Here is a 24036-nt window from a genome sequence, read left to right as displayed (position 1 = left end):
CAGACCCAAGCATCCAGTATCGTGCATCGAACCTGGACTGGCAACTCGTTTCATACATGATATTCTTTCTTTGACGTATATTTCATTCAACAATGATTTTCTAATGATGCATATATGTTTTTTTAAAGACAAGAGGAGTGTTTTCTTTCTATACTTATTATGCAAGTTTGAGAATAACCCACTTAGGAAGGTTCAAATGCATTGAAAATCTTGAGATATATTTTGATAAGACAGTTTAATTTTGAAATGCATAATGTTCTTAATTTTCTCTTTGGTTCATTGTGGACCCGTGTTGAGCAGGAGACTATTAAGTCCTTGATGCAGTGCTGACTTTTGAAACTTAGATTAAAAAATTTTTTTAAATGTATTTAATTGAAGGATAGTTACTTTACAATATTGTGGTGCTTTTTGCCATACATCAACATGAATCAACTTCCCTGGTAGCTCAGTTGATAAAGAATCTGCTTGCAGTGCAGGAGACCAGGGTTCAATCTCTGGGTTGGGAAGATCCCCCAGAGAAGGAAATGGCAACCCACTCCAGTATTGCCTGGAAAATCTCATGGATAGAGGAGCCTGGTGGGCTGCAGTCCATGAGGTTGTAAGAGTTGGACATGACTTAGCGACTAAACCATCATATACATGTGTCCCCCCTATCCTGAACCCCCCTCCCACCTCCCTCCCCACCCTATCCCTCTGGGTTGTCCCAGAGCGCCTGCTCTGGGTGCCCTGCTTCATGTATCAAACTTGCACTGGTCATCTATTTTATATGGTGATATACCTGTTTCAGGAGAAGGCAATGGCAACCCACTCCAGTACTCTTGCCTGGAAAATCCCATGGACGGAGGAGCCTGGTAGGCTGCAGTCAATGGGGTCGCTAAGTCGGACACGGCTGAGCGACTTCACTTTCACTTTTTGCTTGCATGCATTGGAGAAGGAAATGGCAACCCACTCCAGTGTTCTTGCCTGGAGGATCCCAGGGACGGGGGAGCCTGGTGGGCTGCCGTCTGTGGGGTCACACAGAGTCGGACATGACTGCAGTGACTTAGCAATACCTGTTTCATTGCTATTCTCTCAAATCATCCCACCCTTGCCTTCTCCCACTGTGTGTAAAAAGTCTGTTCCTTATGTCTGTGTCTCTTTTGCTACCCTGCATGTAGGATTGTCAGTACTATCTTTCTAAATTCCATATATATGTGTTAATATACAGTTATTTGTCTTTTTCTTTCTGACTTACTTCACTCTTGTCAGTCCTCAAACACAGCAAACATGCTCTCACTGTGCAGTTTCCTCTGCCTGGAATGCAGTTCTCTTAGATAACTCCCTTACCTGCGTTATATCTTCTATCATGTTTTATGTTTCCTTTTTAAAGTAGTATTTATCCCTTAGCACATCCCATGGATGGAGGAGCCTGGTGGGCTACAGTCCATGGGGTGGCAAAGAGTCAGACACGAGAGAGCGACTAACACACTATGTAATTAATGGATTTATTGTGTTTATTGTTTCTTATTTGTCTCTTTCCTACTACTCCCTACTAGAGTGTTGGTTTTGTTTGCTTGTAGAACAATGCCTGGCACATCGTACTGCTCAGTCAATATTTGTGGAATGAATGAATTTCCTGATGAAGAGATTGCAATTCATTTTTTCTATAGTGATTGCTTTATTGCTGAACTTTTTTTCAAAAACTATGTGTTAATAAATAACAGGAATGAAAATGATGAATCCTAATAATTATTGAGAATGTACTTTGTGCTGGGTATTTATAATAAATAACATTGATGATGATGGTGGCTATCCTTTATTGAATGTTAACTTTGTACTGGGTGTTTTGCATTGTCAAATCAGTTGTTTTTTCAGATTAACTCTATGAAGGTAGTACTAAGTTATCTCAGTTTCATAGGTAGGCCAGAGAAATAACTTCCCAACATCACACATTTATATGGAATTAGTACAATTGTGATATTAGAATCTTAAAAGAAATATGTATTGTTAAGGGCTTTTAAAAAAAATAAATAAATAACCTTTTTTTTTTTTTTTTTTGGGCTGTGCTGGGTCTTTGTTGCTGCATGTGGTCTTTCTCTAGTTGCGCCAAGCAGGGCTACTCTTTGTTGCGGTTCTTGAGCTACTCGTTGCAGTGGCTTCTCATGTTGCGGAGCATAGGCTCTAGGAGTTAGGGCTTCAGTACTTGCGGCTCCTGGGCTCTAAAACATAGGCTCAGTATCTGTGGCTCGTGGGCTTAATTGCTCCTTGGCAGGTGGGATCTTCCTGGACCAGGGATCGAACCCATATCCCCCGCATTGGCAGGTGGATTCTTATCCACTGTGCCGCCAGAGAAGTTCCAGAAACATGTGTTGTTAAATTTATATTATCCTATTTTTGTCCTAATCTAGTAGAGCCAATATCTCTGTTTGGGAACATTTATTTGTGTTTTTTTAAGTTAAAAATTTTAAACGAGTATTTATTTATTTTTGGCAGTGCTGAGTGTTTGTTGCTGCACAATGGACTTCCTCTAGTTGCAGCGAGTGGGGCCTACTCTTTATTTGTGGTGCTTGGGCTTCTCACTGTGGTGGCTTTTCTTGTTGTGGAGCACAGGCTCTAGAGTGCAGGCTCAACAGTTGTGGTGCACATGTTTAGTTGCCCTGCAGCATGTGGGATCTTCCCAGACCGGGGATCGAACCCTTGTCTCCCGCATGGGCAGGCAGATTCTTAACCCGTAGACCACCAGAAGTGTCCCTTATTTTTGATGATCACTGTCTGAAGGATTAGGGTTTAGAACTAGGAGTATCCTTCCGTTTGGTCTTCCCTGGTGGCTCAGTGGTAAAGAAGCTGCCTGCAATGCAGGAGACCCAGGTTTGATCCTGGGTGGAGAAGATCCCCTGGAAGAGGGCATGGCAGTTCACTCCAGTATTCTTGCCTGGATAATCCCATGGATAGAGGAGCCTGGTGAGCTATAGTCCATGGGATCTCTAAGAGTTGGATATGACTGAAGTGACTGAGCATGCACATCCTTCCATTTATAGGTAAATTCATTACCTAGGGTTAATTATAAATTCTACTTTAAGAGTACTAGTATTTCTGCTTCTCAGTTCACTTCAGTCGCTCAGTCGTGTCCGACTTTTTGCGACCCCATGGACTGCAGCATGCCAGGCCTCCCTGTCCATCACCAACTCCTGGAGTTTACTCAAACTCATGTCCATTGAGTTGGTGATGCCATCCAACTGTCTCATCCTCTGCATCCCCTTCTCCTCCCACCTTCCATCTTTCCCAGCATCAGGGTCTTTTCCAGTGAGTCAGTTCTTCACATCAGGTGGCCAAAGTATTGGAGTTTCAGCTTTAGCATCAGTCCTTCCAGTGAATATTCAGGACCGATTTCCTTTAGGATGGACCGGTTGGATCTCCCTGCAGTCCAAGGGACACTCAAGAGTATTCTCCAACACCACATCTTCTAGGCATTGGGAAAAAAATTTTTTGTCCAACTTGGAAGCAAGAGAAATGATTTAGTACATACATATGTGGCTCTTTTCATCCATCAGATTTCTCTGCTTTTTTGTTTACCTTTGATTTTACTGTCAATTGGCTCTCTGTTTAGAGATTGTGTGGTTTGTTTCACTATTTTCAGGTAAGAATACTTTCACTCTATCCCAGAAAGACAGGTCTCTGCCCTTTAATTAAAACACTGCAGAAGAGGATATATTTGTTATTTCAGCTACAACTAGACCATTGACAGTAACACAAATAAGTTTGGAATTATTTTCTTTGTGCACAGAATGACTTAAAAGAGGGTATGTCCACTGATTCCATCCATAAATATTATACGTGTGACTTAATGACATCTGTTTTTTAAACCTATATTTACTCACATTTAGCCACTGTTAATTAAATGTGGGAAGCTGTGTCTCTGAAGGATCTATGTGACAGTGTGAATTTTTTTTTTCCATAAGAAGGATTTTTAAAGCTCCCCCCCTTTTCTGGCAATTCTTAGAAATGTCCCAGTTCTTGTTGACTCGGAAAGAGTCATCTGCTTGTAGCTTTAACACGGTAACTTTTATACCCTCCAACTTACTGGAAAAAAGAAGTCTAGTTTCTTATGCTAATCATTGTGAGAATTGGTTTATGGTTCCCAGAGGTTTTTCTGGTGAGGGAACTTCTCTTGCCAACTATTTCCTCCTAGGTATGTTTCTCTTTTATGTCTGATTAGCATGAGATTTGGTTCTCATATTCATCTCTTTTTGAAGAAGGTAGCATAGTTAAAAGACCAGGGAAGACACAGGTCCTAACAGCTTTAAAACTAATTGCTAGTTGCATTGTACTCTGGAGATTTCAAAGGAGAGAAATGTTTTTGGCTAAATTATGTTTGTTCTGCCTAGGAGCTCCTACTGACTGGGTTATTTTTTGAGGTCTTTTTTAGCCACTCATTTCTGTAATATATGATTGTTACTTTATGTTTTGCTGAGGGCATGAGCCCGGGAGGAGCAATTCGATCACTTATATATTTAATTCATCTTTTCTTCCTGTGTTCTTCCTGCTACCTCTTTATCAACCTTGTTTTGTCTTTTGAGATTTGTTTTCTTTATCCTTGTGGTCCACTGAAGTATGTGAGTTCATTCATTCAGCAGTTATTTCTATGTACTGACTATATGCCAGTCACTATGCTAGGTATTGAGAATATGAAGATTAAATATATAGTGCTGCAGTCTGGAGAAGGAAATGGCAACCCACTCCAGTATTCTTGCCTGGAGAATCCCAGGGACAGGGGAGCCTGGTGGGCTGCTGTCTATGGGGTCGCACAGAGTCGGACACGACTGAAGCGACTTAGCAGTAGCAGTAGCTGCAGTCCCCAAGGATCTCAGTGTTTATTAGAGGCATAGAACTAAAAGTATTATACAATATATAGCAGCTTGAAAGGGTGCATATCAAATATGGTGGGATCATAGAAGGAGACCCTAAGCTTCTAGAGGATTGATGAGTATGGAGTTTTAAGCGAAATATGTGTACTATGAGCCAAGAGAATTTGTCAAAACCTTGTAAATTTAGGCTATATTGTCGCAATATAGTAGGGATACGAAAACCATATAATCTGAGAAGAGTTGAGGGCCCTGGTATATACTTTTTCCCTGGTATATACTTAGGTGAAACTATTTGCAAAGCAGATATAGAGAACAAACATCTGGACACTAGGAGGGTAAAAGGAGAGTGCGATATATTGGGAGATTGGGACTGACATAAATGTATATTTACATTTATACACTGTTATGCATAAAATAGATGACTAACGAGAACCTATCATTTAGCACAGTGCTCTTTGGGTTCAGAGAGAGGGTATATGTATGTGTATAGCTGATTTACTTTGTGGTATAGCAGAAACCAACAAAAACATTGTAAAGCAAGCAAACTCCATGAAAAAAAAAACTTAAGAAAACAATGCCAATAGATTGCTGGATGCACCGCTGCCACACACTTTCAATTTATAAAAAGAATGCAGTATCTGTAAAGCACAATAAAGCAAAGCACAATGACACAGGTATGCCTGTATTTCTGCTGCCTTTTATATCTCTTACCTGTTTTTTCCATTCTCTGCAAGATACAGATTTCTGAAATTTCAGAGACAAAATGAGGCCTTTATGAGTTGCAGCCCAACACTGTAAAGCCATCGGTTCTGCTTTATTCATGGATGGTCTTGCTTTGTTGAAACATTTTTTCAGCAAGGCCTAATCTAAAAAGACTCAAGGAACAATCAGAATATTAGTGGGTATTGGATCTTGTTTGTTTTCTTATCAAATCAAGGTTGTGCCCCCACAGTAATTACCTGAGTGTGCATTCTTAACTAGATCTTTCATTTCCTAGAGGTGCAAACTTCAGAAAAAGATAAACATAATTTCTGAGATAATGTTTTGCAAACACTACATGGCAAATAGCTTTCATAAGTGTCATAATACACTTACGTGGTAGGTTCTTTCAGTCAGTTCAGTTCAGTTGCTCTGTCATGTCCAACTCTGCGACCCCATGGACTGCAGCATGCCAGGCTTTGCTGTCTATCACCAACTCCTGGAGCTAACTCAAACTCATGTCCATCGAGTTGGTGATGCCGTCCAACCATTTCATCCTCTTTTGTCCCCTTCTCCTCTTGCCTTCAATCTTTCCCAGCATCAGGGTCTTTTCCAATGAGTCAGCTCTTCGCATGACCAAAGTATTGGAGTTTCAGCTTCAGCATCAGTCCTTGCAATGAATATTCAGGACCGATTTCCTTTAGGATTGACTGGTTGGATCTCCCTGCAGTCCAAGGGACTCTCAAGAGTCTTCTCCAACACCACAGTTCAAAAGCATCGGTTTTTCGACACTCAACCTTCTTATGGTTCAACTCTTACATCCATACATGACTACTGGAAAAATCATAGCTTTGACTGGACAGACGGACCTTTGTCGACAGAGTGATGTCTCTGCTTTTTAATATGCTGTCTAAGTTGGTCATAGCTTTTCTTCCAAGGAGCAAGTGTCTTTTAATTTCATGGCTGCAGCCATCATCTGCAGTGATTTTGGAGCCCAAGAAAATAAAGTCTGTCACTGTTTCCACTGTGTCCCCATCTGTTTGCCATGAAGTGATAGGACCAGGTGCCATAATGTTTGTTTTTTTGAATGTTGAGCTTTAAGCCAACTCTTTCACTCTCCCCTTTCACTTTCATCAGGAGGCTCTTCAGTTCCTCTTTGCTTTCTGCCATAAGGGTGGTGTCATCTGCATATCTGAGGTTATTGATGTCTCCTGACAATCTTGATTCCATACTGTGTTTCATCTAGCCCAGCATTTTGCATGATGTACTCTGCATATAAGTTAAATAAACAGGGTGACAATACACAGCCTTACAATATACAGGTTCTTTAGGTTCTTGTTATTAATCCTTCGTTTTACAGATGAGGAAACTGAAACTCAAAGTAGTTAAATAACTTTCCTAGTGTCACACAGCCAGTAAGTGGCAAGTTCAGAATTTGAATCCAAGCAATCTGATGACACCAGAGTTGCAAATCTTGATCATTACACTATGTGTAACATTATTAATGCTAATTGGTTAACAATCATTTTTGCCCTGTGCTCATAATTTCTGTTATATTTCTTATTCCCAGCTGTCCCCTGTGTGGATTTTATTTATTGGTGGGAATACTAGGAGGATGGAAGGGAAGAGACAGCATATGAAGTAAATCAGTAAATTTGAGAGACCCGGAATATTAATGTTCTATATACTCTCAAAAAGAAAATATTTTCTTCACTTGTTGTTTTATATATTTCTACGAGAAGTTGCATGTTTTACGTATGGCTGTTAGATCAGGCTTGCTAATTATGGGTTTTAAAGCATATAACCTTGCTACATTTTGTCTGCTTGCCCTATCAGTAATTGAGAAATATGTTGAAATCTCCCACTGTGATAATATCTTTGTTAATTTCTCCTTGTAGTTCTAACATTTTTTTTGCATAATTTGAGGCTGTTACATTAAAATTTAGAATTGTTATGTATTCTTAGAGAACTGAAACACTTCTTGTTATTTAATCACCTTATTTGTTTTGAATAATGCTTTTTTAAAAAAATTCTGAAGTCTATTTTTCTACCATAGCTTTCTTTTGATCAGTATTTCTTTAATGTGCTTTTCTCTGTCCTTATGTTCTAGGTATAATTCTAGTAAATAACATATGGTTGAATTTTTTCATTCAGTCTGGACATCTTTTTTTTTTAGTCTGTCTTTGAAGTGGTATGTTAAAAATTAAATTTATTATGATTAATATTGACTCATTTCTACCTTCTTTGTGCCTTATGTTAATTATTATTTTCCCAAATATTTTTTCTCTCTTAATTCTTTTTTGGATCAATTGAATTTTTGCTTATTTTTCTTTTTGTTCTGTTCATCCTTCTCTGTTGGCTCTGTATTTACATATTAATACTAGTTCTGTTTCAGTATTTTAAAAATTATGCTACGCAACTCAGTAAAGTAAAAAGTTAATTGATATTTAGCTAATTCCTGTACAATTCAGAACCATGGAACTATTTAACTCTGATCACTCTCTTTTTACTTATATGCAGATATCTGATATGTAATATTGTACTTTTAAAAAAGTCATATGTTAGTCATTATTATTCTTTTATACTAAAAATTTTATTTACATTTATTCACATGTGAGTTTTTTCCTTCCAATGTCTTCTTAGAACTGATATTTTTGTACTAAGATTTTCCTTATACCTGAAGTATATCCTGGAAAGTTTTTTAGTGAAAATCTGTTAGTGGTAAATTTTAGTTTTTATCTATCTAAAAATACTTTGATATTACCCTGTTCTTAAAAGTTAATTTTGCTGGGCACACAGTTTCAACTAGATGATTACATTCAAAGAAGTGATTCCAAAATCTTCTGACTTGTCTTGAATCTGAGACGCTAGCAGCCCAATGGGTTGTGTTTTCTGTATCTGTGGATTCATACCTTTCATTAGTTTAGGAAATTCTCAACCATTATCTCTTCAAATATTGCCTCTCTTCCATTTGTCTATTATTCCAAGGATGCTAAATATAATACATCGATACTTTCTCATTCCATCCCTTGTGTTTCTTGGGTGTTAGTCATTCAGTTGTGTCTGACTCTTTGTGACCCCATGGACTGTAGCCCCCAGGCTCCTCTGTCAATGGGGTTTTCCAGGCAAGAATACTGGAGTGAGTTGCCAATCCCTTCTTCAGGGGATCCTTCTGAGCCAGGGACTGGACCCAGGTCTCTTGCATTTCAGGAGGATTCTTTAACGTGTAAGCCACCAGGGAAGCCCTGGTGTTTCTTAACCCCTAATTCATATTTTTTCTCTTTCCTGTCCTCTGTTTCATTTTGAGCAATTTCTTAAGATCTGTCTTCTAGGTTCTTAATTAGTTGTGTTTGATTTTCTATATTAAACCTACCTACTTAGTTTAACAATTATTTTTTGTTTCTGGAAATTTTTGTCAAGTCTGTCTGGCCATTTTTGGTGGGCTCTTTCTCTTTTTTCATTTAAGAAAAGTATCTTTAATGTCTATAAATATTTATAATAGCTATAGTTGAAGTTGGTAATTAAATTGCCAACATCCGCTTGATCATTAAAAAGGCAAGAGTTCCAGAAAAACATCTATTTCTGCTTTATTGACTATGCCAAAGCCTTTGACTGGGTGGATCACAATAAACTGTGGAAAATTCTGAAAGAGATGGGAATACCAGACCACCAGACCTGCCTCTTGAGAAACCTGTATGCAGGTCAGGAAGCAACAGTTAGAACTGGACATGGAACAACAGACTGGTTCCAAATAGGAAAAGGAGTACGTCAAGGCCGTATATTATCACCCTGCTTATTTAACTTATATGCAGAATACATCATGAGAAACGCTGGGCTGGAGGAAGCACAAGCTGGAATCAAGATTGCTGGGAGAAATATCAATAACCTCAGATATGCAGATGACACCACCCTTATGGCAGAAAGTGAAGAAGAACTAAAGAGCCTCTTGATGAAAGTGAAAGAGGAGAGTGAAAAAGTTCGCTTAAAGCTCATCATTCAGAAAACTAAAATCATGGCATCCGATCCCATCACTTCATGGCAAATAGATGCGGAAACAGTGGCTGACTTTATTTTTCTGGACTCCCAAATCACTGCAGATGGTGATTGCAGCCATGAAATTAAAAGACGCTTACTCCTTGGAAGGAAAGTTATAACCAATCTAAACAGCATATTAAAAAGCAGAGACATTACTTTGTCAACAAAGGTCCGTTTAGTCAAGGCTATGGTTTTTCCAGTGGTCATGTATGGATGTGAGAGTTTGACTATAAAGAAGGCTGAGTGCTGAGGAGTTGACGCTTTTGAACTGTGGTGTTGGAGAAGACTCTTGAGAGTCCCTTGGACTGCAAGGAGATCCAACCAGTCCATCCTAAAGGACATCAGTCCTGGGTATTCATTGGAAGGACTGATGTTGAAGCTGAAACTCCAATACTTTGGCCACCTGATGTGAAGAGCTCACTCCTTGGAAAAGACCCTGATGCTGGGAAAGATTGAGGGCAGGAGAAGAAGGGGACAACAGAGGATGAGATGGTTGGATGGCATCACTGACTCAATGGACATGGGTTTGGGTGGACTCTAGGAGTTGGTGATGGACAGGGAGGCTGGGTGTGCTGCAGTTCATCGGGTCACAAAGAGTTGGACACGACTGAGCAACTGAACTGAACTGAAAGTAAATGTTAGTTATAGTTTAAGTTGGTAATTAAAGTGTATGTTTGTTGTTGTTTTTGCTGATGCAATAGCAGCTTGCTGCAGTAGAAACTTTGGAAATATTCAAACTCATATTTCTTGAGTATCATCTATAGTATAATTGCTATAACTCTGGACAGAAAATAGTAAACAACTATGTGAAGGTGTGAGTGAGTGACCTAAACCAGGCAGAAACCTGGGGCAGGGGAGGTGTCTATTCTTGGAATAAGAGAGTGTTATTAGATGAGTTTCCCATTTTATAGCCTTTTTACTGGTAGCACCTTTAAGTTGGTACCAAACAGGTGGCAAAAACTCAGATAGGCACGACAATCTGGTATTAGTATTAACAAAGTTCTGGACCTGAACTTTGCCCAGTCTGTCACTTTTACCTCTGCCAAAGATTTTCTAGCTCTCTGCAGATGATTGAGAACTGGTAGTAGTTAAGGTAACCTTAGCCATCATTACATAATTGATCTCAACTGATATCGATGACCATTTATATCCTGAGAAAGACACTTTGTAAATGCTTTGACTTTCGTGAGAACAGTAATGGGCAAGCTAGAATAAAATGCTGCCTGCACTGGCTTGCAATAGTATTGGGTTCAAAGAGGTTGAGCAGACAGCGTAGGGAGGATCAAGGAAAGAAAGTTATTAGATGGAGAAGGAAAATCTGAGAAGAAAATGATTGCTTTCTTTGGCTAGATTAAGACTTTAAGCTTTCAGAATATACAGGCAAATCCTTTCTGAAGTCATGGTTAGGTAATACATGTTTCTCTTTGAGAGGCAATGTGTAATTCTTTTAGTGTTTTCCCACCAGTTCTTCCAGCATCCATACTCTGAATATAACTGTTTCACTAAATGATGGCTTCTTGCAGTGATTTCTAAAAATGTTAATGTGTGAGCAACAGCATTGCCTTTGTAGTCCTCAGGATATGCATTTTGTTAAAGGTCTTTAAGTCATTTGGCATAGATGATAGTGCTGACCAAAAAATTTAAGCATAAAGATTCACTCAGTATTTTTTGGGATTTCTATGTAGTATTGTTTGATAATTTAGTGTTTATGCTATAATTTATATGTGGTTTAGATTAATTTTATCTTTTATGGAAGAACAACTGGAAACATTTGAAATACGTAAGAGCAAGCACAATTTCAACTTTGGAAGGAACCAATTTTAGAAATATTAGCAGCAACAAACCTGTGCATGGTTGAAAAACTTACACGTGGAATTAAATATACTTTTAATGTTTAAACTTAAAGTATTTGTGTTAGTAAAAATATGTTATTGAAATAGGAAACCTAATAAGAGAAAATAATGTTCAACTTTATTGATTTAACTTTTAAAAATCTCACATTTCCAATGGCAAAAGGGAATTTAAGTTTACTTGTCAACATAGTCAAAATATGAGTCCAGGCCACATTTCTATGTTGCATCTGTTTTACATTTACAAGTTAGAACACTCTTTGGCAGAAAGTTTAGTAATGAAATTACTTCCCTTTTTGTGTGATTAGAATTGTTTATGGCATTATGCAGGGGAGTATCCACAGGACTTATCAGATCTAAGGTATGGAACTGGACATTTGTAGAACCTAGTATTTCATGTTAAGTTACTCTGAATTATGAGACAGATTAGTTGGCTTACAAACAAGAATCTGCAGGCCTTACTGTTGTTCAGTTGCTAAGTCACGTCCGTTTCTTTGTGACGCCACAGACTGCAGCAGGCCAAGCTTTCCTGTCCTTCTCCATATCCCAGAGTTTGTTCAAACTCATGTCCATTGAGTCGGTGATGCCATCCAACCATCTCCTCCTTTGTTGCCCTCTTCTCCTCCTGTCTCAATCTTTCCCAGCATTAGGATCTTTTTCAGTGAATTGAGTTGGCTCTACAGGCCTGGAGGTTGGATTTTTACTTAGGCAACTTGAGTATTGGTCAGTAAAAAAAAAGTCCCTGTTACTAAATGGCAAGACCTTAAGATGCTAAAACACTGCATTCTAAGACTGTGGTGAATGAATGGAACAAAGATCACACACTAGTACTTTGCTTGGTATGATAAAATAATAAATAAACTTCAAGCAATTTATTCTGAACAGTTAAACTTTCAAACTACAATATATACAATATTTTAACCAATACAATATTGTAATTAGCCTCCAATTAAAATAAATAAATCTATATTAAAAAAAAGAAAACCAGAATTTGCTACTGAAAGGTGATACCAAAGCCAACTTTGATTACAAAATAGAATCAGAGAAATGAGAAACCACAGAAATAGAAGGAATTTGTGAGATCACAGCTGCCCCATTTAGAAAATGAGGCAGAGAGAGGTTAAGTGGCTAGCATAAACACAGCTGGCTGTAAAGTGGCAGACCAAGGATTTGAGCTCAACATGTGTTTTTTCTTCTCTACTACTACTTCTAAGTGACAGTAAGGGAGGGTGATGTGCCAGGGGTGACTGATGGCGGGTGGTGGGGTTGCGTGGGGTGGAGGGGCAGTTTTGCTAAAAGTCAGAAAATTGCAGCTAGAGGAGAAATTCATATGGCCATCAGGGTAAAACTCTTAACTCCCAGTTAAGGGTGAAATGGTTTGTGACAGAGTCCTGAGGGTTCTGTAAAGGTAATTCCGTCATACTTGTGAACCTGGTCACAATATTAGCTCTCTTTCTTACTAATAGTTTTTAATGACACCTACTGTGGACTCCCCTTTTTCTCTCTCCCCTCAAATTCACTTTATTTAAATGTGCTTCCAAACCATTGTATTAGAAATAAACTATATCACTTAATTGCACAAGGATTGCATATGTGTGGTAGGCAAATACCAGGAAGATAACACACTTATTTTAAAAAGTATGATATTTCAAAGGTAGAAATATCAGTTATGGCTTCATGAGGAAAAACATATGACTAACATATTGTATTTTACCTATTTTGTGGCAGTTTCTTTACAATTGGTAGAATAATAAGGGACTGGAGACCAACAGAGTAATTTGCTTTTTTTTTGGAAGTCTACTTAAAAATTGGAGAGCCATGTATTTTTATACAATAATTTATTTACACTCCATGTGTATTCCTAAAATATATGCTATTTAATTTTGCCTACCTATGCCTTCTCTATAAATGGAATTATGTAACTTTTGAGACTTGTTTTAGCTCAATTTCATGTATTTGAGTGTTGTTGCATGCAGCTGCAGTTTATTCACCTTTTAAAATAGTTCTCTTTTGCTTGAAATTACACACTTGTTATGGTATATTTATTCACATTACTATTACTGATGGACATTTGAGTTTTTCCAGTGTTTGCTATCATGAAGTATTGCCTCAAAAACTCTTGTGTCAACACATGTCTTCAGATGCACAAAATTTGCAAGATTTCTCTAGGGGGCATATCTGGCCAGTTAAAATTTGATTCATGTATATTTTTGATTCATATTTATGTATAAAATCATTCCAAGTAGCTAATGAAATCTCCTTATAGATACCTTGGAAGGTCTAATTTTTGAATGAAATTTTTCTTATTAATTACAGTAAACAAATAATTTACAGTTATGACCTTATGAAGAGAAGATAGATATGAAGGATAACAGGTTTTATGTTAGCTGAGTTTCAGGGAGAGATTGAGAATTTTTGGCTGTGGCTATAATTGCCCATTTGGCCTACTTGCTGGTTCAAACAGGGGGAGATTAATACATCCCTTTAAAAAGTGTACTGACAGATTGAAGTTGAAAGGTTCTATAGAAGGTATTTTTATTTAGAGCAGGCTGTCTTGGTCCTTATCAGGATTTGACATTTTTGATAACTTTCTGAGATATGTCATCCTTTCTTCCACCTACTATTAGTTAGCCATTTGTTAGTTCCAGTTATTTTTATTGATTTTGTGATCTATTAATACCAAAAATAACATTATTGATTTTCTCAGTTGTTCAAAAAGTGACTCAGTCATTCACTCAGTTAATACTTAACATCTTGCGTGCTTGAGGCCTAATGTTTAGATTTGGGCATATTATGGTGAGAGCTTCCCCGGTGACGCTAGTGGTGAAGAACCCACCCGCCAGTGAGACACATAGGAGACGTGGGTGCCATCCTTGGGTCAGGAAGATCCCCTGGAGGAGGGCATGGCAACCACACCAGTATTCTTGCCCGGAGAATCCCATGGACAGAGGAGCCTGGCAGACTACAGTCTATAGGGTTGCAAAGAGTTGGACATGACTGAAGTGACTTAGCATGCATGCATGTATGCAGAGCAGAAATGTGCTGACTCTCCTGGAACTTATAATTTGTAGTGCTAGTAAAATATGCACGTAAAAGAAAGCTTGATGGAGTGTGAGAAGCTCTCTTATAGAGGACAGCCTCAGGTACTGTGGGAGTATAGATGCTACTAATCCATTCAAGAAAGATTGGAGACTGTTTAAAAAATACAGATTCTTAGACTGTATCCTCAGAAATTTTTGTTTGCTAGATAGGGACCAAAGAAAGGTATTATTATCATTACCTCATGTATATATGATTCAGCCAATGAGCCAGATTTGGAAAACACTGTTTATGAGTGAGAAAAAGGGGAAGTAATCATGAGAAGGTATTTAAATGACTTCAGGAGGGTATAGATGGCTTTCAGATGATTTTCTGCTCATTGGCCAAAGGTTGATCTTTATATTTGTACCTATTCAATTGTAAATCCTTGTTTGTAAGTTATAAAAGTTAACTGCTCCAGTGGTAGATGGGAAAGCCTGGTTTATCAGTAGTACACGTGAAAAAACCTGAAATTGTTCAGCTATAATGAATAGTGTCAGAAGTGGGCTTGACTTCCATGGAAGCTGATGTAATCTTAGGTAGCATAAATGTAAGCTTATGTCATAAGGAAGGAGGTGAGAGACCCCTGACCCCTGAACTTGTTGGAGATGTACCTGGATTCATGTGAATAGTCTCTGGGATCACATTTATAGGGGTGTTAACACTTGGATGCATGAAAGGATGTTGAGCTCCTTGGTAAATATCCATATGAGGGAGAACTAGAGAGAAACAGACTCCTAGAAAAAGAAAACTTAGTCCCAAAGAAAGAACTGAGACCAAAAAGGGGAAGTTATTTTGGAAAGCCAGTCTTACTGTTTTTCATTGATTCATTTATTTATTTAACAAATATTTACTTAGTGGCCACTATAACTCAAGGATATAATGGTAAACTAGATGAATTCACTTTCTGACTTCATGGAGTTACAATTTATTGAAAGACCAGACTAATAAGCAAGTAGTTAGAAAATGTAAGTACTATGATGGGAAAAAGACCTATAAAACAGAGCAGGAAGATGGTAAGTGGTGAATACTCTGGCCCTGAAGGTATTCAAGAAGAGGCTCTTGGAGATATTGTAGAAGTTATTCAGTAAAGTCATCTTTAACATTTAACATCTGTGATCATATATGTTTTTATAACATTCACACTGTTGTAAAATTCACACTTGTTTCACACTATTATAAAATTCACACTTGCTTCGTTATCCACCCATTTCATTGTAACCTTCCCTTTCTTCCATTCTCTCCAAACTCAGTTCCAGTTCATTCAGTCTGTATGATGAGATGACTGTCTTTGTAATTTTCACAGACTTTGGTTTGTAAGGAATAGGACCAATTCCTAGAACTGAAGTCACTCTTAACTACTAATGTTTTATCTGGGCTATCAGATGGTTGAGGATAGGCATAAATATTTACGTAAATACACTGTGACCTGACTGGTGGCTTCGGTTTTTTCCCATTCCTCTTGGTGGCAAGCCACCACGCAGGTGGAGACTCCTTGGGCGATTCTAGGGGAGCCTGTATTTCTGTGGGAATGGCAGACACAAAGAATAAGTAAAATATCAATGCCACTTTTAATACATATTTTTTGTGCTCCAGATGAGTTGTTGTTCAGTTGCTAAGTCATGTCTGAGTCTTTGAGAACCCAGGCTTCTCCTGTCCTCCACCATCTCCTGGACTTGTTCACATTCATGTCCATTGAGTCAGTGATGTCATCCAACTGTCTCCTCTCCAGTGCCATCATCCTCTGTTGTCCCCTTCTCCTTTTGCCTTCAGTCTTTCTCAGCATCAGGGTCTTTTCCAGTGAGTTGGATGTTCTCATCAGGTGGCCAGAGTAGAGCTTCAGCTTCAGTCCTTCCAATGAATATTCAGGGTTGATTTCCTTTAGGATTGACTGGTTTGATTTCCCTGCAGTCCAAGGGACTCTCAAGAGTCTTCTCCAAATTTGAAAGCATCAATTCTTTGGCCCTCAGTCTTCTTGATGGTCTAACTCTCACATCTGTACATAACTACTGGAAACACCATAGCTTTGACTATACGGACCTTTGTCAGCAAAGTGATGTCTCTGTTTTTTAATGTGCTATCTTGATTGTCATAGTTTCCTTCCAAGGAGCAAGCATATTTTAATTTCATGACTGCAGTCACCATCTGCAGTGATTTTGGAGCCCAAGAAAATAAAATGTGTCCGCTTTTTCCCTTCTGTTTGCCATGAAGTCTCTAAATTAGATTATGTGCTTTTTTTTTTATTATTATGCCTTGAATTCTTAACTCATCTTTTTTTTTTAATTGGAAGATAATTGTTATGTTGTTATGTTGATTTCTACTGTATATCAACATGAATCAGGTATAAGTATACAGATAACCCTTCTCTCTTCAGCTTCCCTCCCACGCCTCCCCCCATCTCACATCCAGCCCCCCTCCCCGCCCCAGTCATCACAGAGCCCTGAGCTGAGCTCCCTGTGCTCTAAAGCTGCTTCCCGCTGGCTCTCTATTTTACACATGGTGGTGTATACATGTCAGTGCTCCTCTCCCAATTCATCCTACCCTCTCCTTCCCCCACAACTTAACTAGTTAGAAAAGATGAAGTTTCCCTCACAGCACTTTTTTAGATTTAAATATTATATTGTGACACCCTTAGGACTCTGAGCCTTTCACATTCAGTGTTACAGCCTGAAGTTGGATTTTGTGGAGGTTTGGGTTTGCTTTCTCTTGACCCATTGTGACTTCCTGTTTCTAAGAAAACAATTTTGAAGACTCTTAAAAGGAATTTCTTGCATGCTTGGCAGCTCTTGTAAAACCACATTTTAGCAAACCAGTATGAATGAAGTGTACTAAAAAAAAATCAAACAAAGAACTATATGCTTGATCAAATTATTATTTTGTTTGGTGGAAATAGGATCTTATAGAGAAATCCAGTGATTTAGGAAGTGTCTGCTTTTGTAAACAGATAAACCAGGAACCAAAAGTTTCATCTTGATTTGGTTAGTTATTCTAGTTCAAGGGGACTGTTGATCACGAATTGGGGTTACTTTATGCTGGGGTTAATGCATTCTAGTGAGTGGGGTTTACTTTTGTGCTGGGGTTAATGTGTGCTTTTTAACAAAGTTGCGACTGGGGCATTGTTCTTCAAATGAGCTCATAAATTTGTACTAATTCATGTGCATTCTCACAATATTCTGGAGAAAACCCTAATGGCTCTCATTACTTAGTCAATGGAGAAAATGACTATCAGTGAGACTTTTGGTAGTTAGATATTACCCTAACACAAGAGATTCATGTCTCCTGGCTCTCACATCAGATTCAGCTTTTCTGGGAATTGTCCTTGAAATTGGCTTTTCATGGATATTTTAATAGGGGCAAGTTTTTGTAACTAGAAAGGTACTCTATTCATTTGAGTAAATTTGTTGAGTACTCATCCCTAAGTGTCAGGCATCCTTTTCGAGGAAGATAGGAAAAAGGTAAAGTCCCTAATGTTATTATCTTAAACACTTAATATTTAAGGGCCTACTCTATGCTAGAAACTGTGCGAGGTACGTTACAGCTATGAAGTTAGTCAGTCCTCCTGACAATACCATGAGGTGGGTACTCTTATCTGTGTTTGCAGATGTAGCGAAGGAGGTCCAAACCCCGACCTGGCTGAGAAGTGGCTGAGCCATAGATGAACACAGGATGAGCGCTTTTTATCCTGTTGTGTCGTCACTCTGTGAGCCTGATCTCATAAGCTTACACATTCCTTATAAAAAGAAAACAAAACACGCTCGCATTCACACTGGATCATAAAAACGTGGGCAGTCTAATCCCTGTTAATGTTTTGGTGTCTGTGTTCCAGGCCTCATATGTGTCTCTGCAGAGGAGGGTGTGTGTGTGTTTAAATATATACAATATCTTATTGATTTGTTCCCACTTATTTTCATCATGTATTATAAATGTTTCCCACACCACTGCCTTAAAAAACTAGAATTGTAAATGGCTCTGCAGTGTTTCATGGTTTGTCAGTATCGTGATTTCTCTAATGTTTCCTGCTGCTGCTGCTGCTTGGTGCTTAGCCATGTCCGACTCTCTGCAGCCCCATGGACTGTAACCCACCAGGCTCCTCTGTCCATGGAGTTTTTCCAGACAAGAATACTGGAGTGGGTTGCTATTTCCTACTCCAGGGGATCTTCTCTACCTAGCAATTGAACCCTCGTCTCTTACATCTCCTGCATTGGCAGACGGATTCTTTACCCCTAGTGCCACCTGGGAAGCCCACCACTTCACAGTTTTTCAGTTTTGAGTTTTGTAAACCCTGCTTTAATTCATGCCTGTATAACCAGATCTTTTTACAAATCCATGACTATTCAAACATCTCTGAATGAAGAGTGGTATTAAAACTTTTTGTAAATATTGATGCAGTCTCCATGTGCATTTTGTGCTCTATGAACACGACGATGTCAACAGTGTGAATGTTCTTTTCCTTCCAGACTGGTGGATGACCGATGTGTGGTGCACCCAGAAGCAGGGGATCTTGCCAACCCTCCCAAGAAGTTCCGAGGTAGGAAAGAAATACTTTATATTATATGACCTAAGTGGGGGTATTTTTGTGTCTTAAAAGAAGTAATGTTAGAACTTTATTCAATATAAAACTTTCAAATAGAAATATATCTGCTGAAAATTCTTTCAAAAGTTCCCCATTGTTTTTCTTCCTTGACACATTGAAGGACTGATACTGAAAGAATAGCTTCAAGTTTTGTTTTGCTGGAGAGTAGTCTGTATGTTGAAAGGAAATCTTGGTAATAATTAAATAACCGTGAGAGGCCACTTTTCAAACCAGTAAATATAGCTGAATGATATGTATTTATATATTTCCGTGACAGTTACACCATAAATATTAGCGTTTCTTTATCAGCTCTTTAATTTGTCTTTTTAAAATCTCCAGCATGGTGACACTGATGTGTTAGTTTCACTTTTAAAAGGTCACTTTGGATGGTACATAATAATGAACAACTGTCTCAGAATTCCCTTCTGGGGATAATTTTAGAGGTAGTGTCATATTATCAACTGAGAAGTTGTTCATAGTAGCAAACTGATGATGACTGTTACAAGAGAATGGGACTTGTAGAGAGTCATAGACTACTAAGACCAGTCATTAAGAGCTTGTGCAAATCAAATTAATACTTTATAGTGTATACTTGGGAGAAGGCAATGGCATCCCACTCCGGTACTGAGAATCCCATGGATGGAGGAGCCTGGTGGGCTGCAGTCCATGGGGTTGCGAAGAGTCGGACATGACTGAGGGACTTCACTTTCACTTTTCACTTTCATGCATTGGAGAAGGAAATGGCAACCCACTCCAGTATTCTTGCCTGGAGTATCCCAGGGATGGGGGAGCCTGGTGGGCTGCCGTCTATGGGGTCGTACAGAGTCGGACACGACTGAAGTGACTTAGCAGCAGCAGCAGTGTATACTTATAATAAAAATATAATGATAACAACTTAAAAGCAGCATTCATTTTGAACACACTGTGTCAGCATTCCTCCTCACATTGGTGAAACAAAGCTTTAATAAGGGAGCCTGATCTGGACAGAGAGTCAGAGGGGTTCGCTGGAGCCCCAGACCCAAGTCAGGATGCTGTCCGTGTGCATGGGGGAGGAGGGAGCTTTCACATCTGGTGAGTGTTTCCCATGCTTCATGTTCTGTAACTTTTTTACACCATTTTTATTATAAGGATTTGCAGGAATATTGCATTTTCGTCTCAGAGAGTGATGAGCACAGTAAATGTGGTTTGAGTGACATCAGTTACTTTGAATACGTGATCCACATGTCTCCCCATGTGGGGAAATTATCGTGAAAGCAGACTGTGGGAGTGATACCACCCATCAGTGCACCCGGAGCCGTGCTCAGTGGGGACACTCCCCCAGCCCTGGGCACGTGAGGTCTTCTCACGACACACAGTCCCCATGGAGGAGGGACTCACTGTTGAACTGCTTGAAGGAGAGTCAGCGGTTGTGACAAACCAGACACAGAGCGCTCCAGGACAGCTTGCCAGAGACTGTGCAGTAAGTGTGTGGAAATGATTTCAGAGGCAGAAGAGGCTAGAGCAGCCTGATGGAAGAACGGATACTGTGAAAAAGAACATACAGGTTCTAGAAAGCGTGAGCTAGCATATTATATGAGGAGATGAGGAGACCGTGGTATGGAAGAGAGAGCTGAGGAGATTACCCAGAATGCAGGGTAGAGGAAAGTGTGAACAATTCATAAAAAGCCAGTGTTGAGGAGGAACCGAGAGGGTCTAGCAGCATCTAATCAGATTCTAGAAGGAGAGGCCAGAGCGCATGAGAATGAGGCAACATGTAAAGAGATACGGGTGAGAACTTTCCTAAGTTGTAGAAAGCCACTGTTTCTCAGGTGGAAGAGATAAGTTGAATTCAGAGAAGGGATGATAAACAAATTCAGATCCACAGACTCTCTTTTGTGAATTGTAAGATGTGGAAGATAAGTTTTAAAAGCAAACTGGGACAACAGATCTGTATTTGTAGCAGAAAAAAGCGTGGAGTCTGGGTTTGACCGCATTTCTCGCCGAATGTCATCTTAAGTAGGTCACCCAACCACTTAGTGTCTCCGAGGACATCTGTCATTGCCTGGTGGGACCAGGGGTGGATAAAAACAAGAATAATCTTGCCACACAAGGCTCTGTGTGGCTTGGATTCTTTCCAGAGAATAAATGTAAAAGTGTTATAAGTCATTATACAAATGGTAGCTAACTTATGATAGAAAGACATAATGTATTTCCTTTAAACATAATTGGCTCTTCTCTTACATTATAACCTCTTCAAGGGCAGGCTTTTCTTTTTTTCTTTTTGTGTTTCCCAGGCATAGAACTTTATTCATAGTAGATATCAGAAAAAAATAGCCATTAGATGTTTATGGGTGAGAGACCCACACTTTCCCTGGGATTGTGTGATACAACTTGGTTCCCAGGCGTGCTTCATGCTTCATGATCATGAGTTTGTGTAGGCTTATTCCTCTGTCAGTCAGGGGAAGTTAATCTGTCAAAGATAAATCTTCAGGGTTTGTGGCTGTCTTTTTCCTTTAAATATTTCAGTGTGTCTGAGGGAACTGTGCAGTAACAGCTCTGTGCCCAGGAGGTAATTATACACAGATACTTGGTGTTATATGATTCAGCGGGCATTGGTTCAAAGTTTGAAATCATGCAGGTGCTTCGTCCGCCCCTGGAAGGCTGGCTTTTCCTGTAATCTAATATGTTAGGTCATTGTCGTTGCTGGTTTGCTCTCATTTTCTACCTCTTGTGTAAGACTTAAGTCATTTGTCTCCACTCATCATTGGAGAAGGAGGGTATCTTGCTATTGAAGAGTCAAGATTCCTTTTTGCCTTAAAGCTCTGAGTCTTCTCCTTGCATTCTTGGAGGCCCGTCCTGACGAGGCCTCAGAGAATTCCATGAGATGGACTTGCGTTGCTTTCCCTGGCCTTCACATTGCTTGGCAGACCTTGTTTTCCCAATTCTGTATCCTTTCTCATACCTTATTCTTTTGCAGCTTCATCTTTCTCTTCCTGAATGTGTTCCTCCTGTTCCCTTTGGCTGTAAAAGCCGTCACTTTTGCATAGATTGACCTTCCAAGATCACCACCCCTGCCTTTGCAGACCCCTCTGCCAAGTTTCCAGAGCACCCTCCCTTATTGTTACTTTTTAGATAATATGAAGAAACAACAGTGTATCCCCAGTTCAGCTGCACCTCACTTCCTCTTGCCTCAGCCAGGCAAATGGTGTCCGCAAATTAATTTGAAACAGTTTTAATTTTTCATACTTACTGTATGGTTTGTTCAAGTGAATCATAAAATTTTAGAGCTTCTAGGCAATTAGCAGTCAGTTGAGGACTTCCCTGGTGGTATAGTAGATAAGCATCTGCCTGGAATGCAGGGGACACGGGTTCAATTCCTGGCCCGGGAAGACTCCACATGGCCCAGGAAGACCTAAGCTCTTGTGGCAAAACTACTGAGCCCATGCTCTAGAGCCCATGAGCAGCAACTACTGAGCCCACGTGCCGTACCCACTGAAGTTTGTGCTTGGAGCCTGTGCTCCACAGCAAGAGAAGCCTGGACGCCTGTGCACTGCAACAAAGACTAGCCCCCGCTCGTCGAAACTGGAGAATGCTCGTGCCCAGTGATGAACACCCAACACAACCAAAATAAATAAATAAAAAGAAAATCGAATATGGGTCTCCCAAATTTTTTAGTGAGGAGGCAAAATTTTCAAGAGGTTAATACAATTATCCCCAATACACACAATCATACAAGCAATATTCCTTTGACGGGTTCCCTCTGCTTTTCACATGAACAGAGGAAGTGAAGCTTTAACAAACAGCTTCCCAAGAGTTATTTAAAACCTGGCGGATGGACAGTTATTTTCAGTAACCACACCATCAGAATAGCACTAACAGAAGCACATTGGCTTTCTCTTAAGTAAGTGCAGAAGTCTTTTCATGATCGAATATTCTTTCATTTTTAAAGATCAGCTATAAACTTTGGAATACATTTAAGTTATGAGGAGTCGTAAAGGGAGTATAGAGAGTTCCCTTCCACCCACTTGCCCCTGTGTTAGCATCTTATATAACTGTGGTACATTTGTCACAGTTAAGAAATTACCATTTGTACATTACTGTTGACTAAAATTCAGGCTTCCTGTGAATGTCACCAGTTTTCCATTATCCTTTCCACAATCCTGATCCCGTTCAGGATCCCACGTGCCATTAGTCATCATGGCTGTTTAGTCTCCTCTGGTTTCTTCCACTTTCTCAGTCTTTCCTTGTTTTTTTTTTTTTTAATGACCTTGATACTTTTGAAGAGTACTGGCCAGATATTTTGTAGAATGTCTCTTGATTTTGGCCTGGCTGATGTTTTCATCATACTTAGACAGGGGCTAAGGTTTTGGGAAGGGATATTAACTGCCTTTCTCTCTACATCATATCAGGGGCACATATTGTCAACGTGATTTATCACTAATACTATTGTTTGATACATAGTTTTAAAGAAGTATTCGCTTATTTGTTTGGCTGTGCCCGGTGTTAGTTGCAGCATGTGGGATCTTTTAGCTATGGCATGCGAACTCTTAGATGTGGCACCTGGGATCTAGTTCCCTTACCAGGGATTGAACCCAGGCCTCCTGCATTGGGAATGCAGAGTCTTAGTGTGAAGATCCTGATACACAGTTTAGCCATCCTCCTGCACACTAAATGATAGCAGTTATTTCTATTGACTTTACATTCTTTCCCTTTTCCTTTTCCCTGTCCTCGTTCCTTTATGTGTGTCTCCCTCTATTCTCAAGAGAAGTTGGGTATAGATTTTTCCGAATGTTTAGACCTATTAATATGTGTGGATTTTCTATTAGGAGGAGAAACAGACCTAAATCAAAACAAGAGAGGTGTGTGTGCCCTTTTCTTAACCATAAAGGTGATAAAACACAGAAGTAACCCAGAACCCAGGGGGCCACTCCCCAGGAGGGCTGAGGGAAGAGAAGACAGGCCTGTCTCTTAGACCACA

General features: G+C 39.4%; 1 protein-coding gene across 4 annotated transcripts in view; it reads left to right on the top strand.

The window, feature by feature from the left end:
• Positions 1-24036, top strand: part of ITPR2 (inositol 1,4,5-trisphosphate receptor type 2) — a 586098-nt gene that overhangs the window by 41590 nt on the left and 520472 nt on the right. For all 4 annotated transcript variants that reach the window (XM_055572406.1, XM_055572399.1, XM_055572407.1 and 1 more), the window contains exon 2: positions 18964-19034. In XM_055572406.1, coding sequence (XP_055428381.1) covers positions 18964-19034 — 71 coding nt within the window. The remainder of the gene's footprint in view (positions 1-18963; positions 19035-24036) is intronic.

The sequence above is a fragment of the Bubalus kerabau genome, chromosome 1, assembly GCF_029407905.1.
Source record: "Bubalus kerabau isolate K-KA32 ecotype Philippines breed swamp buffalo chromosome 1, PCC_UOA_SB_1v2, whole genome shotgun sequence".
NCBI classification, from domain to species: Eukaryota; Metazoa; Chordata; class Mammalia; order Artiodactyla; family Bovidae; genus Bubalus; species Bubalus kerabau.
This window is presented reverse-complemented; position numbering and strand designations above follow the sequence as displayed.